Genomic DNA, 14,963 nt, shown 5'->3' with positions numbered 1-14,963 from the left:
CAGCTCCACATGTTCCAGCGACTGATCGTCAACAACAAGCTACAGTCCCAGCTACACAGGGCCAGAGGCTCACGCACACGATCGCACACCATGACTTTTTCTAGGCTGTGGGAGGAAATTGGAGTTTGCTCCGAACGAGCTGGATTGGAACCAGCGACCTCACACTCCGCGTCAGAGACTTGAACAGCAACATAAACAATGTCATCAGTCGAGGTGTAAGAAAAATTAACGAAATTCAACAGCATTAAGTCGACATTAATTTGTGTTTTGTTTATTTTTGTTACAATAAAGTTTATATTTCAAGAAAATGGCTGTTTATGTTTGCGTTGCAGTTAAACTCCCAGCCTCTAGATGGCAGCAGTAATTACGTCCTCCACAGCTTTAGGAAGAATGATGACTGAGGACGAGAGGATACAGTGAGTCCAGCAGCTTTTAAAGCTGATGTTTGGACATATTTTGGTTTGAAAACAAATGAAAGCAGTTACGACTTCATCAAGAGTCATGTGGTCTGTAAATACTACAACACCAGAGTCAAGTACTGGATAATACTACACATATATACTTGTTACTACACTATCACAACACCAGAGTCAAGTACTGGATAATACTACACATATATACTTGTTACTACACTATCACAACACCAGAGTCAAGTACTGGATAATGCTACACATATATACTTGTTACTACACTATCACAACACCAGAGTCAAGTACTAGACAATAGTACACATATATACTTGTTACTACACTATCACAACACCAGAGTCAAGTACTGGACAATACTACACATATATACTTGTTACTACACTATCACAACACCAGAGTCAAGTACTGGACAATACTACACATATATACTTGTTACTACACTATCACAACACCAGAGTCAAGTACTGGACAATACTACACATATATACTTGTTACTACACTATCACAACACCAGATTCAAGTACTGGACAATAGTACACATATATACTTGTTACTACACTATCATAATATACTTTACTTGTATCATGATACTATCAACACACTCTAACATCTTCTCTTCATAAAACAAACATCAGTCTCGACACACGGCGTCGTTGAAGGTTTGTTGTCTCCAGACTGTAGCTCAGCTCTTTTGCAACTTATTCCCACTTTATTAAATTTCGCTCCTGAAATACATCCTGATGCTTTTATGACAATTGAGTTCCTGTGGAGCTCGTGCAGGATAATTCTATCGCAGCAGCTCAACGTGGTTACACAACTGTACACACACACAACTGTACACACACACAACTGTACACACACACAACTGTACACACACACACAACTGTACACACACACACAACTGTACACACACACACAACTGTACAAACACACACAACTGTACACACACACACAACTGTACACACACACACAACTGTACACACACACACAACCTTACACACACAACTGTACACACACACACAACCTTACACACACAACTGTACACACACACACAACTGTACACACACACACAACTGTACACACACAACTGTACACACACACACACAACTGTACACACACACACAACTGTACACACACAACTGTACACACACACACAACTGTACACACACACACACACACACACAACTGTACACACACACAACTGTACAAACACACACAACTGTACACACACACAACTGTACACACACACACAACTGTACACACACAACTGTACACACACACACAACTGTACAAACACACACAACTGTACACACACACAACTGTACACACACACACAACTGTACACACACACAACTGTACACACACACAACTGTACAAACACACACAACTGTACACACACACAACTGTACACACACACAACTGTACAAACACACACAACTGTACACACACACCACTGTACACACACACAACTGTACAAACACACACAACTGTACACACACACCACTGTACACACACACAACTGTACACACACACAACTGTACAAACACACACAACTGTACACACACACCACTGTACACACAAACTGAACATTTTGTTATTTTACTCTTAGATCTGAACACATGACGGACGTCCACGAGTCAAAGGTCAAATCTTTACTTTGACATTAGAACTCGACATAAGTATTAATTGTTTATTGAGAATAAATCAATATATTTAGTTTTATTAATCACGTTTATTTTTTTAATACTTCTTCTTCTTCATGTGAAGGACGTGTCAGCCTCACGACCTGAGTGAGTCACTATCATGATGTTTGTGACAACTATCATAAATACATGTTAAGGAAGTGTCAGCTCCACGACCTGCATGAGTCACTATCATGATGTTCATGACAACTATCATAAATACATGTGAAGGACGTGTCAGCTCCACGACCTGCATGAGTCACTATCATGATGTTTGTGACAACTATCATAAATATATGTGAAGGACATGTCAGCTCCACGACCTGCATGAGTCACTATCATGATGTTTGTGACAACTATCATAAATATATGTGAAGGACATGTCAGCTCCACGACCTGCGTGAGTCACTATCATCATGTTTGTGACAACTATCATAAACACATGTGAAGGACGTGTCAGCTCCACGACCTGCATGAGTCACTATCATGATGTTTGTGACAACTATCATAAATATATGTGAAGGACGTGTCAGCTCCACGACCTGCGGAGTCACTATCATCATGTTTGTGACAACTATCATAAATACATGTGAATGACGTGTCAGCTCCACGACCTGCATGAGTCACTATCATGATGTTTGTGACAACTATCATAAATACATGTGAAGGACGTGTCAGCTCCACGACCTGCATGAGTCACTATCATTATGTTCATGACAACTATCATAAATACATGTGAAGGACGTGTCAGCTCCACGACCTGCATGAGTCACTATCATGATGTTTGTGACAACTATCATAAATATATGTGAAGGACGTGTCAGCTCCACGACCTGCGGAGTCACTATCATCATGTTTGTGACAACTATCATAAATACATGTGAAGGACGTGTCAGCTCCACGACCTGCATGAGTCACTTTCATGATGTTCATGACAACTATCATAAATACATGTGAAGGACGTGTCAGCTCCACGACCTGCATGAGTCACTATCATGATGTTCATGACAACTATCATAAATACATGTGAAGGACGTGTCAGCTCCACGACCTGCATGAGTCACTATCATGATGTTTGTGACAACTATCATAAATATATGTGAAGGACATGTCAGCTCCACGACTTGCATGAGTCACTATCATGATGTTTGTGACAACTATCATAAATATATGTGAAGGACAAGTCAGCCACCACGACCTGCATGAGTCACTATCATGATGTTTGTGACAACTATCATAAATATATGTGAAGGACATGTCAGCTCCACGACCTGCATGAGTCACTATCATGATGTTTGTGACAACTATCATAAATACATGTGAAGGACGTGTCAGCTCCACGACCTGCATGAGTCACTATCATTATGTTCATGACAACTATCATAAATACATGTGCAGGACGTGTCAGCTCCACGACCTGCATGAGTCACTATCATGATGTTTGTGACAACTATCATAAATATATGTGAAGGACGTGTCAGCTCCACGACCTGCGGAGTCACTATCATCATGTTTGTGACAACTATCATAAATACATGTGAAGGACGTGTCAGCTCCACGACCTGCATGAGTCACTATCATGATGTTCATGACAACTATCATAAATACATGTGAAGGACGTGTCAGCTCCACGACCTGCATGAGTCACTATCATGATGTTCATGACAACTATCATAAATACATGTGAAGGACGTGTCAGCTCCACGACCTGCATGAGTCACTATCATGATGTTTGTGACAACTATCATAAATATATGTGAAGGACATGTCAGCTCCACGACTTGCATGAGTCACTATCATGATGTTTGTGACAACTATCATAAATATATGTGAAGGACAAGTCAGCTCCACGACCTGCATGAGTCACTATCATGATGTTTGTGACAACTATCATAAATATATGTGAAGGACATGTCAGCTCCACGACCTGCATGAGTCACTATCATGATGTTTGTGACAACTATCATAAATATATGTGAAGGACATGTCAGCTCCACGACCTGCGTGAGTCACTATCATGATGTTTGTGACAACTATCATAAATATATGTGAAGGACATGTCAGCTCCACGACCTGCGTGAGTCACTATCATGATGTTTGTGACAACTATCATAAATATATGTGAAGGACATGTCAGCTCCACGACCTGCGTGAGTCACTATCATGATGTTTGTGACAACTATCATAATGTTCATGAGAACTATCATAAATACATGTGAAGGACGTGTCAGCTCCACGACCTGAATGAGTCACTATCATGATGTTCGTGACAACTATCATAAATACATGTGAAGGACCTGCATGAGTCACGCCAAGTGTGTGGGACTGAAGCGATGAAGCTCCATCTGCTCAGAATAATCAGAGGAACATCAAGTGTTGAACACAAGGCTGTTAATCCAAGAGAATCTTCCTTCACCAGATTAATTCAACCTCTCAAGTCATCAAGAAGATCATGAGAACATTAGATTTTCATCATCTCCAACTGAACCTTCTGGTGCTTCTTTCTTTCTTCTCCTTTCTATTCACTGACAACCTCAGCATCTTCATCTCTGACTCTTAAACCCTCTGTTCATCCTGACTGCACTCTCTTCTTCACCTCCTTCATCTTCACCTCCTTCATCTTCACCTCCTTCCTCTTCACTCTTTTTACACCTTCATTTCTCTTCTCGTGTCCAAGCAAAGAAAACAAGAAGAGAAAACATAAACATAAACCATTTTTTTTAAATTACATTTTTGAAGGAAATAAAAGTCATGTGTTAGATTATCTCTTTGTCATATGTGTTAGATTATCTCTTTGTCTTTCTCATACATGTTAGTTTATCTCTTTGTCTTTCTCATACATGTTAGTTTATCTCTTTGTATCTTTCTCATACATGTTAGTTTATCTCTTTGTATCTTTCTCATACATGTTAGATTATCTCTTTGCATCTTTCTCATACATGTTAGATTATCTCTTTGTCGCTTTCTCATACATGTTAGATTATCTCTTTGCATCTTTCTCATACATGTTAGATTATCTCTTTGTCTTTCTCATACATGTTAGATTATCTCTTTGTCTTTCTCATACATGTTAGATTATCTCGTTGCATCTTTCTCATACATGTTAGATTATCTCTTTGTCTTTCTCATACATGTTAGTTTATCTCTTTGTATCTTTCTCATACATGTTAGATTATCTCTTTGTATCTTTCTCATACATGTTAGTTTATCTCTTTGTATCTTTCTCATACATGTTAGATTATCTCTTTGCATCTTTCTCATACATGTTAGATTATCTCTTTGTCGCTTTCTCATACATGTTAGATTATCTCTTTGCATCTTTCTCATACATGTTAGATTATCTCTTTGTCTTTCTCATACATGTTAGATTATCTCTTTGTCTTTCTCATACATGTTAGATTATCTCATTGCATCTTTCTCATACATGTTAGATTATCTCTTTGTCTTTCTCATACATGTTAGTTTATCTCTTTGTATCTTTCTCATACATGTTAGATTATCTCTTTGTATCTTTCTCATACATGTTAGTTTATCTCTTTGTATCTTTCTCATACATGTTAGATTATCTCTTTGCATCTTTCTCATACATGTTAGATTATCTCTTTGTCGCTTTCTCATACATGTTAGATTATCTCTTTGCATCTTTCTCATACATGTTAGATTATCTCTTTGTCTTTCTCATACATGTTAGTTTATCTCTTTGTATCTTTCTCATACATGTTAGATTATCTCTTTGTATCTTTCTCATACATGTTAGTTTATCTCTTTGTATCTTTCTCATACATGTTAGATTATCTCTTTGCATCTTTCTCATACATGTTAGATTATCTCTTTGTCGCTTTCTCATACATGTTAGATTATCTCTTTGTATATTTCCCATACATGTTAGATTATCTCTTTGTCGATTTATCATACATGTTAGATTATCTCTTTGTCGCTTTCTCATACATGTTAGATTATCTCTTTGTATATTTCTCATACATGTTAGATTAACTCTGTGTCTCTTTCTCATAAATGTTGGATTATCTCTGCGTCTCTTTCTCATAGGTGTTAGATTATCTCTTTCTCATATGTGTTAGATTATCTCTTCGTCTCTTTCTCATACATGTTAGATCATCTCTTTCTCATATGTGTTAGACTTTCTCATACGTGTTAGATTATCTATTCGTCTCTTTCTTATGTTAAATTATCTCTTTGTATCTTTCTCATTTGTGTTAGATTATCTCTTCATCTCTTTCTTATATTTTAGATTATCTCTTTGTATTTTACTGATACATGTTAGATTATCTCTTCATCACTGCCCTCACATGACTCGTACGGCCAGAGGGTTGTTGTGTTGTTGTGTTGTTTACAAAAGACAGAAGCAAAGATTGTTTTTTCACCATAACTTCTGCCTCTGAATTGAATTGAATCCTTCGTTGATTCAATCTTCATATAAAAACACAGACGACTCTGGAGCTGATCATTGACTCTAAATCCAACCCATGAGCAGGACCCGCCGGTCGCTCCAAAAACAACCCACGGTCCACGTTGTGTGTTCTGGTCCATGATGTGTGTTCTGGTCCACGGTGTGTGTTCTGGTCCCGGTGTGTGTTCTGGTCCACAATGTGTGTTCTGGTCCACGTTGTGTGTTCTGGTCCATGATGTGTGTTCTGGTCCACGATGTGTGTTCTGGTCCACGGTGTGTGTTCTGGTCCACGATGTGTGTTCTGGTCCACGGTGTGTGTTCTGGTCCACGATGTGTGTTCTGGTCCACGGTGTGTGTTCTGGTCCACGATGTGTGTTCTGGTCCACGATGTGTGTTCTGGTCCACGATGTGTGTTCTGGTCCACGGTGTGTGTTCTGGTCCACGGTGTGTGTTCTGGTCCACGATGTGTGTTCTGGTCCACGGTGTGTGTTCTGGTCCACGGTGTGTGTTCTGGTCCACGGTGTGTGTTCTGGTCCACGATGTGTGTTCTGGTCCACGGTGTGTGTTCTGGTCCACGATGTGTGTTCTGGTCCACGATTTGTGTTCTGGTCCACGGTGTGTGTTCTGGTCCACAGTGTGTGTTCTGGTCCCGGTGTGTGTTCTGGTCCACGATGTGTGTTCTGGTCCACGGTGTGTGTTCTGGTCCCGGTGTGTGTTCTGGTCCACGATGTGTGTTCTGGTCCACGGTGTGTGTTCTGGTCCACGGTGTGTGTTCTGGTCCACGGTGAGTGTGTTCTGGTCCCGGTGTGTGTTCTGGTCCATGATGTGTGTTCTGGTCCACGGTGTGTGTTCTGGTCCACGATGTGTGTTCTGGTCCACGATGTGTGTTCTGGTCCCGGTGTGTGTTCTGGTCCACGATGTGTGTTCTGGTCCACGGTGTGTGTTCTGGTCCATGATGTGTGTTCTGGTCCACGGTGTGTGTTCTGGTCCACGATGTGTGTTCTGGTCCACGGTGTGTGTTCTGGTCCATGATGTGTGTTCTGGTCCATGATGTGTGTTCTGGTCCATGATGTGTGTTCTGGTCCATGATGTGTGTTCTGGTCCATGATGTGTGTTCTGGTCCCGGTGTGTGTTCTGGTCCACAATGTGTGTTCTGGTCCATGATGTGTGTTCTGGTCCATGATGTGTGTTCTGGTCCATGATGTGTGTTCTGGTCCACGGTGTGTGTTCTGGTCCATGATGTGTGTTCTGGTCCACGATGTGAGTTCTGGTCCACGATGTGTGTTCTGGTCCACGATGTGTGTTCTGGTTCCGGTGTGTGTTCTGGTCCATGATGTGTGTTCTGGTCCATGATGTGTGTTCTGGTCCACGGTGTGTGTTCTGGTCCACGATGTGTGTTCTGGTCCCGGTGTGTGTTCTGGTCCACGATGTGTGTTCTGGTCCACGATGTGTGTTCTGGTCCACGGTGTGTGTTCTGGTCCACGATGTGTGTTCTGGTCCATGATGTGTGTTCTGGTCCACGGTGTGTGTTCTGGTCCACGATGTGTGTTCTGGTCCATGATGTGTGTTCTGGTCCACGGTGTGTGTTCTGGTCCACGATGTGTGTTCTGGTCCACGATGTATGTTCTGGTCCACGATGTGTGTTCTGGTCCATGATGTGTGTTCTGGTCCACGGTGTGTGTTCTGGTCCACGATGTGTGTTCTGGTCCACGATGTGTGTTCTGGTCCACGGTGTGTGTTCTGGTCCACGATGTGTGTTCTGGTCCACGATGTGTGTTCTGGTCCACGATGTGTGTTCTGGTCCACGATGTGTGTTCTGGTCCACGGTGTGTGTTCTGGTCCACGATGTGTGTTCTGGTCCACGGTGTGTGTTCTGGTCCACGATGTGTGTTCTGGTCCCGGTGTGTGTTCTGGTCCACTGTGTGTGTTCTGGTCCACGGTGTGTGTTCTGGTCCCGGTGTGTGTTCTGGTCCACGGTGTGTGTTCTGGTCCATGATGTGCGTTCTGTTCCACGGTGTGTGTTCTGGTCCACTATGTGTGTTCTGGTCCATGATGTGTGTTCTGGTCCACGGTGTGTGTTCTGGTCCACGATGTGTGTTCTGGTCCACGGTGTGTGTTCTGGTCCACGGTGTGTGTTCTGGTCCACGGTGTGTGTTCTGGTCCACGATGTATGTTCTGGTCCACGATGTGTGTTCTGGTCCCGGTGTGTGTTCTGGTCCACGGTGTGTGTTCTGGTCCCGGTGTGTGTTCTGGTCCCGGTGTGTGTTCTGGTCCACGGTGTGTGTTCTGGTCCCGGTGTGTGTTCTGGTCCACGGTGTGTGTTCTTGTCCACGGTGTGTGTTCTGGTCCACGGTGTGTGTTCTGGTCCACGGTGTGTGTTCTGGTCCACGGTGTGTGTTCTGGTCCCGGTGTGTGTTCTGGTCCACGGTGTGTGTTCTGGTCCATGGTGTGTGTTCTGGTCCACGGTGTGTGTTCTGGTCCACAATGTGTGTTCTGGTCCACGGTGTGTGTTCTGGTCCCGGTGTGTGTTCTGGTCCATGATGTGTGTTCTGGTCCATGGTGTGTGTTCTGGTCCCGGTGTGTGTTCTGGTCCATGATGTGTGTTCTGGTCCATGATGTGTGTTCTGGTCCACGGTGTGTGTTCTGGTCCACGGTGAGTGTGTTCTGGTCCCGGTGTGTGTTCTGGTCCCGGTGTGTGTTCTGGTCCCGGTGAGTGTTCTGGTCCACGGTGTGTGTTCTGGTCCACGATGTGTGTTCTAGTCCACGGTGTGTGTTCTGGTCCACGATGTATGTTCTGGTCCCGGTGTGTGTTCTGGTCCACGGTGTGTGTTCTGGTCCACGGTGTGTGTTCTGGTCCACGGTGTGTGTTCTGGTCCACCATGTGTGTTCTGGTCCATGGTGTGTGTTCTGGTCCACGGTGTGTGTTCTGGTCCACAATGTGTGTTCTGGTCCACGGTGTGTGTTCTGGTCCCGGTGTGTGTTCTGGTCCATGATGTGTGTTCTGGTCCATGGTGTGTGTTCTGGTCCCGGTGTGTGTTCTGGTCCATGATGTGTGTTCTGGTCCATGATGTGTGTTCTGGTCCACGGTGTGTGTTCTGGTCCACGGTGAGTGTGTTCTGGTCCCGGTGTGTGTTCTGGTCCCGGTGTGTGTTCTGGTCCCGGTGAGTGTTCTGGTCCACGGTGTGTGTTCTGGTCCACGATGTGTGTTCTAGTCCACGGTGTGTGTTCTGGTCCACGATGTATGTTCTGGTCCCGGTGTGTGTTCTGGTCCACGGTGTGTGTTCTGGTCCACGGTGTGTGTTCTGGTCCACGATGTGTGTTCTGGTCCACGATGTGTGTTCTGGTCCCGGTGTGTGTTCTGGTCCACGGTGTGTGTTCTGGTCCACGGTGTGTGTTCTGGTCCCGGTGTGTGTTCTGGTCCCGGTGTGTGTTCTGGTCCACGATGTGTGTTCTGGTCCACGGTGTGTGTTCTGGTCCCGGTGTGTGTTCTGGTCCCGGTGTGTGTTCTGGTCCCGGTGTGTGTTCTGGTCCACGGTGTGTGTTCTGGTCCCGGTGTGTGTTCTGGTCCCGGTGTGTGTTCTGGTCCACGGTGTGTGTTCTGGTCCCGGTGTGTGTTCTGGTCCATGATGTGTGTTCTGGTCCACGATGTGTGTTCTGGTCCATGATGTGTGTTCTGGTCCACGGTGTGTGTTCTGGTCCACGGTGTGTGTTCTGGTCCCGGTGTGTGTTCTGGTCCACGGTGTGTGTTCTGGTCCCGGTGTGTGTTCTGGTCCACGGTGTGTGTTCTGGTCCACGGTGTGTGTTCTGGTCCCGGTGTGTGTTCTGGTCCACGGTGTGTGTTCTGGTCCACGGTGTGTGTTCTGGTCCCGGTGTGTGTTCTGGTCCACGGTGTGTGTTCTGGTCCACGGTGTGTGTTCTGGTCCCGGTGTGTGTTCTGGTCCCGGTGTGTGTTCTGGTCCACGGTGTGTGTTCTGGTCCACGGTGTGTGTTCTGGTCCACGGTGTGTGTTCTGGTCCGTGTGGCGCCGGCGAGACCTGCTGGCACCAGGTGTCACTAGAGGAACAGCTGAAGGCAGAAGACGCGACAGCTGCTCGTCCTGGAGAGTCACTGGTGGTCGTTACACTGAACCTCCTCCAGCTCCGATGGCAGCTGAACTTGTGTCAGGGTTGGATTGTTATGACGAGTTAGATTGAATCCAGTCTCATGTCAGATTATCTCTTGTCTTTTGTTTATCATTCCTGTCTTTGAAACACATTTGATAACCTCTTCTTGTGATCTTAGATCAATCTTAGGGTAATCTATCCATTATGTTTGCTGCTTTTTGTTCAGTGTTAGATTCTCCCCTTTTTTTTGCTATGTACTAGATTTTCTATCCTTCTGTCATTCAATCTATCAGGTTATCAATTGCATATTTCATTCTATTGCGTCAGGAATGCATTTTGCTCCATCTGTTAGATTTACTTCAAATATTTTGTAAAAATGTGTTGGATTGACTTTTCTTCCACTTTTTTCTTTCATTCAATGACTCATCTCTCAGTTACATGTTCTCGGTTGATTCTTGTCCTTTGAGCGAGTTATTTTTTGTGTTGGATTGTCTCTACTATTCACATGTTGGATTTTCTCTTCTTCTATTGTGTCGGATTCACTCTTTTTCTGTTGTTAAAATAATTCTTCTTTTATCTTTTACCCTTTTTCATCAAAAATAATAGTTTTCCCTCTTTCTTTCATTGCGGTCAGGTTATCAATGGCATCTTTCTTTCTCTTTCTCAAGTGTTGGATTGTCTTTGCAGATATTAGATTTTCTCTTTTTGTTCCTCAATTGTGTTTTAGATTTATTTCTACATGTGTTAGATTGACTCTTCTGTCGTTCAAAAGACTCTTCTATGAGTGAGGTGTGAGACTGATGTTGGATTGATTCCTCCTCATTCAAATGTCTCTTCTTCACATGTGTTAGATTTTCTTTTATACTGTTACTTCCATGTAAAGGCTCATCTTTCCTCTTCTGTCTTGTATCATGTTTTCACTTCAATATTTTCTTCTGACACAATTTAAGATTCTCTCTTCTTCAGACGTCAGTGTTGGATTATCTCTTTAGCTTTAGTTTAACACATTCTTTCCATGTATAGCTGACGTTAAACTCTAACAGGCTCAATCCAACCACGGAATTCATCATATCAGACTGAGTAAGAACCCACTGGCTTAAGACATTGGCTCCTGCGAGGGTTTGAGTGATGTTACTCAAACACTTAATCTAACAATATAAATCAGATTCTGGGTTTGAACTATGGGTGTGAGAAATAATAATACTACAATATATCGCTTATTTTTCATGATACTATCTCTACGTTAAACAGCAGTTCAACGCTTTGTTTATATTTAAAACTTCAAGGTTAACAGTTAAATAAAGTTTGTGTAAAATAAAATAATATGATTTTATATTTAAAAAATAAAGAGCAAATATTCACTGTGTTTGTTCATGTTTGTGCTGTAATTAAACCTCTGGCCTCTAGAAGGAAGCAGTCATTACGTCATCTGCAGCTAAAGGAAGAATGATGACTGAGGACGAGAGGATACAGTGAGTCCAGTAGCTTTTAAAGCTGATGTTTGGACATATTTTGGTTTGAAAACAAATAAAAGTAGTTACGACTTCGTCAAGAGTCATGTGGTCTGAAAATACTACAACACCAGAGTCAAGTACTGGACAATACTACACATATATATACTTGTTACTACACTATCACAACACCAGATTCAAGTACTGGAAAATACTACACATATATACTTGTTACTACACTATCACAACACCAGAGTCAGGTACTGGAAAATACTACACATATATACTTGTTACTACACTATCACAACACCATTGTCAAGTACTGGACAATACTACACATATATACTTGTTACTACACTATCACAACACCAGAGTAAAGTACTGGACAATACTACACATATATACTTGTTACTACACTATCACAACACCAGAGTAAAGTACTGGACAATACTACACATATATACTTGTTACTACACTATCACAACACCAGAGTCAAGTACTGGAAAATACTACACATATATACTTGTTACTACACTATCACAAAACCAGAGTCAAGTACTGGAAAATACTACACATATATACTCGTCACTACACTATCACAACACCAGAGTCAAGTACTGGACAATACTACACATATATACTTGTTACTACACTATCACAACACCAGAGTCAAGTACTGGACAATACTACACATATATACTTGTTACTACACTATCACAACACCAGAGTCAAGTACTGGACAATACTACACATATATACTTGTTACTACACTATCACAACACAAGAGTCAAGTACTGGACAATACTACACATATATGCTTGTTACTACACTATCACAACACCAGAGTAAAGTACTGGACAATACTACACATATATACTTGTTACTACACTATCACAACACCAGAGTAAAGTGCTCCACAATACTACACATATATACTTGTTACTACACTATCACAACACCAGAGTCAAGTACTGGACAATACTACACATATATACTTGTTACTACACTATCACAACACCAGAGTCAAGTACTGGACAATACTACACATATATACTTGTTACTACACTATCACAACACCAGAGTCAGGTACTGGACAATACTACACATATATACTTGTTACTACACTATCACAACACCAGAGTAAAGTACTGGACAATACTACACATATATACTTGTTACTACACTATCACAACACCAGAGTAAAGTACTTGACAATACTACACATATATACTTGTTACTACACTATCACAACACCAGAGTCAAGTACTTGACAATACTACACATATATACTTGTTACTACACTATCACAACACCAGAGTCAAGTACTGGACAATACTGCACATATATACTTGTTACTACACTATCACAACACCAGAGTCAAGTACTGGACAATACTACACATATATACTTGTTACTACACTATCACAACACCAGAGTCAGGTACTGGACAATACTACACAGATATACTTGTTACTACACTATCACAACACCAGAGTCAAGTACTGGACAATACTACACATATATACTTGTTACTACACTATCACAACATCAGAGTCCAGTACTGGACAATACTACACATATATACTTGTTACTACACTATCACAACATCAGAGTCCAGTACTGGACAATACTACACATATATACTTGTTACTACAGTGTACGATATATATATCTAAATATGATAGTGTTGTGATACACATCAAAACACTCAACTAAATACTCACTCCTGACATGAAAACAAACATCAGTAACTTCTCACATCAGCAGCAGCTTCTAAACTGGTCCCTGAACGCACCATGACAACAGCAGCACGCGCTGGAAGACAGTGAACGTCACGGGCGGGATGTCAGTCAGAGGCCCCTGAGGAGCCACAGATGCTCGGGGCCCCTCCTTGTTGTTGTGATGACCGTCGTCAGGCCCAGGTACTGACACCAGGTCAGTGACGTCATGCTGTGATGGACGCGTGTCGTCGACGGATCGATGACGTGTTGTGACATGAAGGATGAGGCCCCCCTGGACCCCCATCCCTGGACCCCCTCCCTGGACCCGGACTCGCCCCTCCTCGACACTCACCGGATTTGAAAAACGCCGCGACGTCCGCAGCCTCCTTGGCCGCCTCGTCCAGCCCGTCCCCTGCGCTCATGGCTGCGGCTGAACTCTGGAGGCGCCGCCGCGGGAGCGAGTTCGAGGCGCGGGTCCGCGACGATCAGACCCGGGATCCGTCCCTCGGTGCCGCCCGCGCCAGGAGACGGAGCCGCGCCTCCATTTTGACCCAGAAGGAGAATCCTGTGCTCGCGGCTCGTGCGAGGAGAGCAGGATGGAGGGAGGAGGGCGGAGGTGGAGAGAGAGAGAGAGAGAGGGAGGGAGGGGAGAGCTCGTGGGGGGGGGAGGGGGAGGGATATCCCCGCTTCTAAAGTGGGGGGTTTGCTGCATTGTGCGCCACCAGGGCTCGTGCCGTCGATGATGACGTCATAGATCCGTGACTTCTTTTATTTGACACATTATTGGGATCGAAAGGTCGTGCGCGATGAGAGATACAGGCTCGTGCACGAGGAGGAGGAGGAGGATGATGATGATGCTCAAGCATGAGGTCATCAGACCCACGACTGTCCACGAACAATGCTGCCACCTGCAGGCCACCTAGAGGAACTGCACTGAGGTCATCAGGTTGAAGTGACGTTTTCTATGATCTACGCTCGTCCTTCTCTGACGTCATCACACTAGTTATATATCAGCTATATTCCTACTGGTTACATTTGTCAAGTTTTATTGTCAAACATACATGTATTAAGACATAAATGAAAGTAAATAAAAATAAATAAACAACAAAATTAAATAAATAATCAACAAGACTTAAAAAATCAACTAATAAACAGAATATAAACAAAAAA

At 43.2% G+C, this 14,963-nt stretch overlaps 1 protein-coding gene across 2 annotated transcripts in view; it reads right to left on the bottom strand.

The window, feature by feature from the left end:
- Positions 1-14,302, bottom strand: part of triob (trio Rho guanine nucleotide exchange factor b) — a 153,351-nt gene extending 139,049 nt beyond the window's left edge. Inside the window, exon 1 of one of the 2 annotated variants that reach the window (XM_087778987.1) lies at positions 14,146-14,302. In XM_087778987.1, the coding sequence (XP_087635113.1) occupies positions 14,146-14,215 (70 nt within the window). In that variant the 5' untranslated portion in view covers positions 14,216-14,302. The remainder of the gene's footprint in view (positions 1-14,145) is intronic. The other variant, XM_087778986.1, reaches the window with a different exon arrangement.
- Positions 14,303-14,963: the final 661 nt, after the last annotated feature.

This window comes from Callionymus lyra, chromosome 17, assembly GCF_982586985.1.
Source record: "Callionymus lyra chromosome 17, fCalLyr1.hap1.1, whole genome shotgun sequence".
Lineage (NCBI taxonomy): Eukaryota > Metazoa > Chordata > Actinopteri > Syngnathiformes > Callionymidae > Callionymus > Callionymus lyra.
This window is presented reverse-complemented; position numbering and strand designations above follow the sequence as displayed.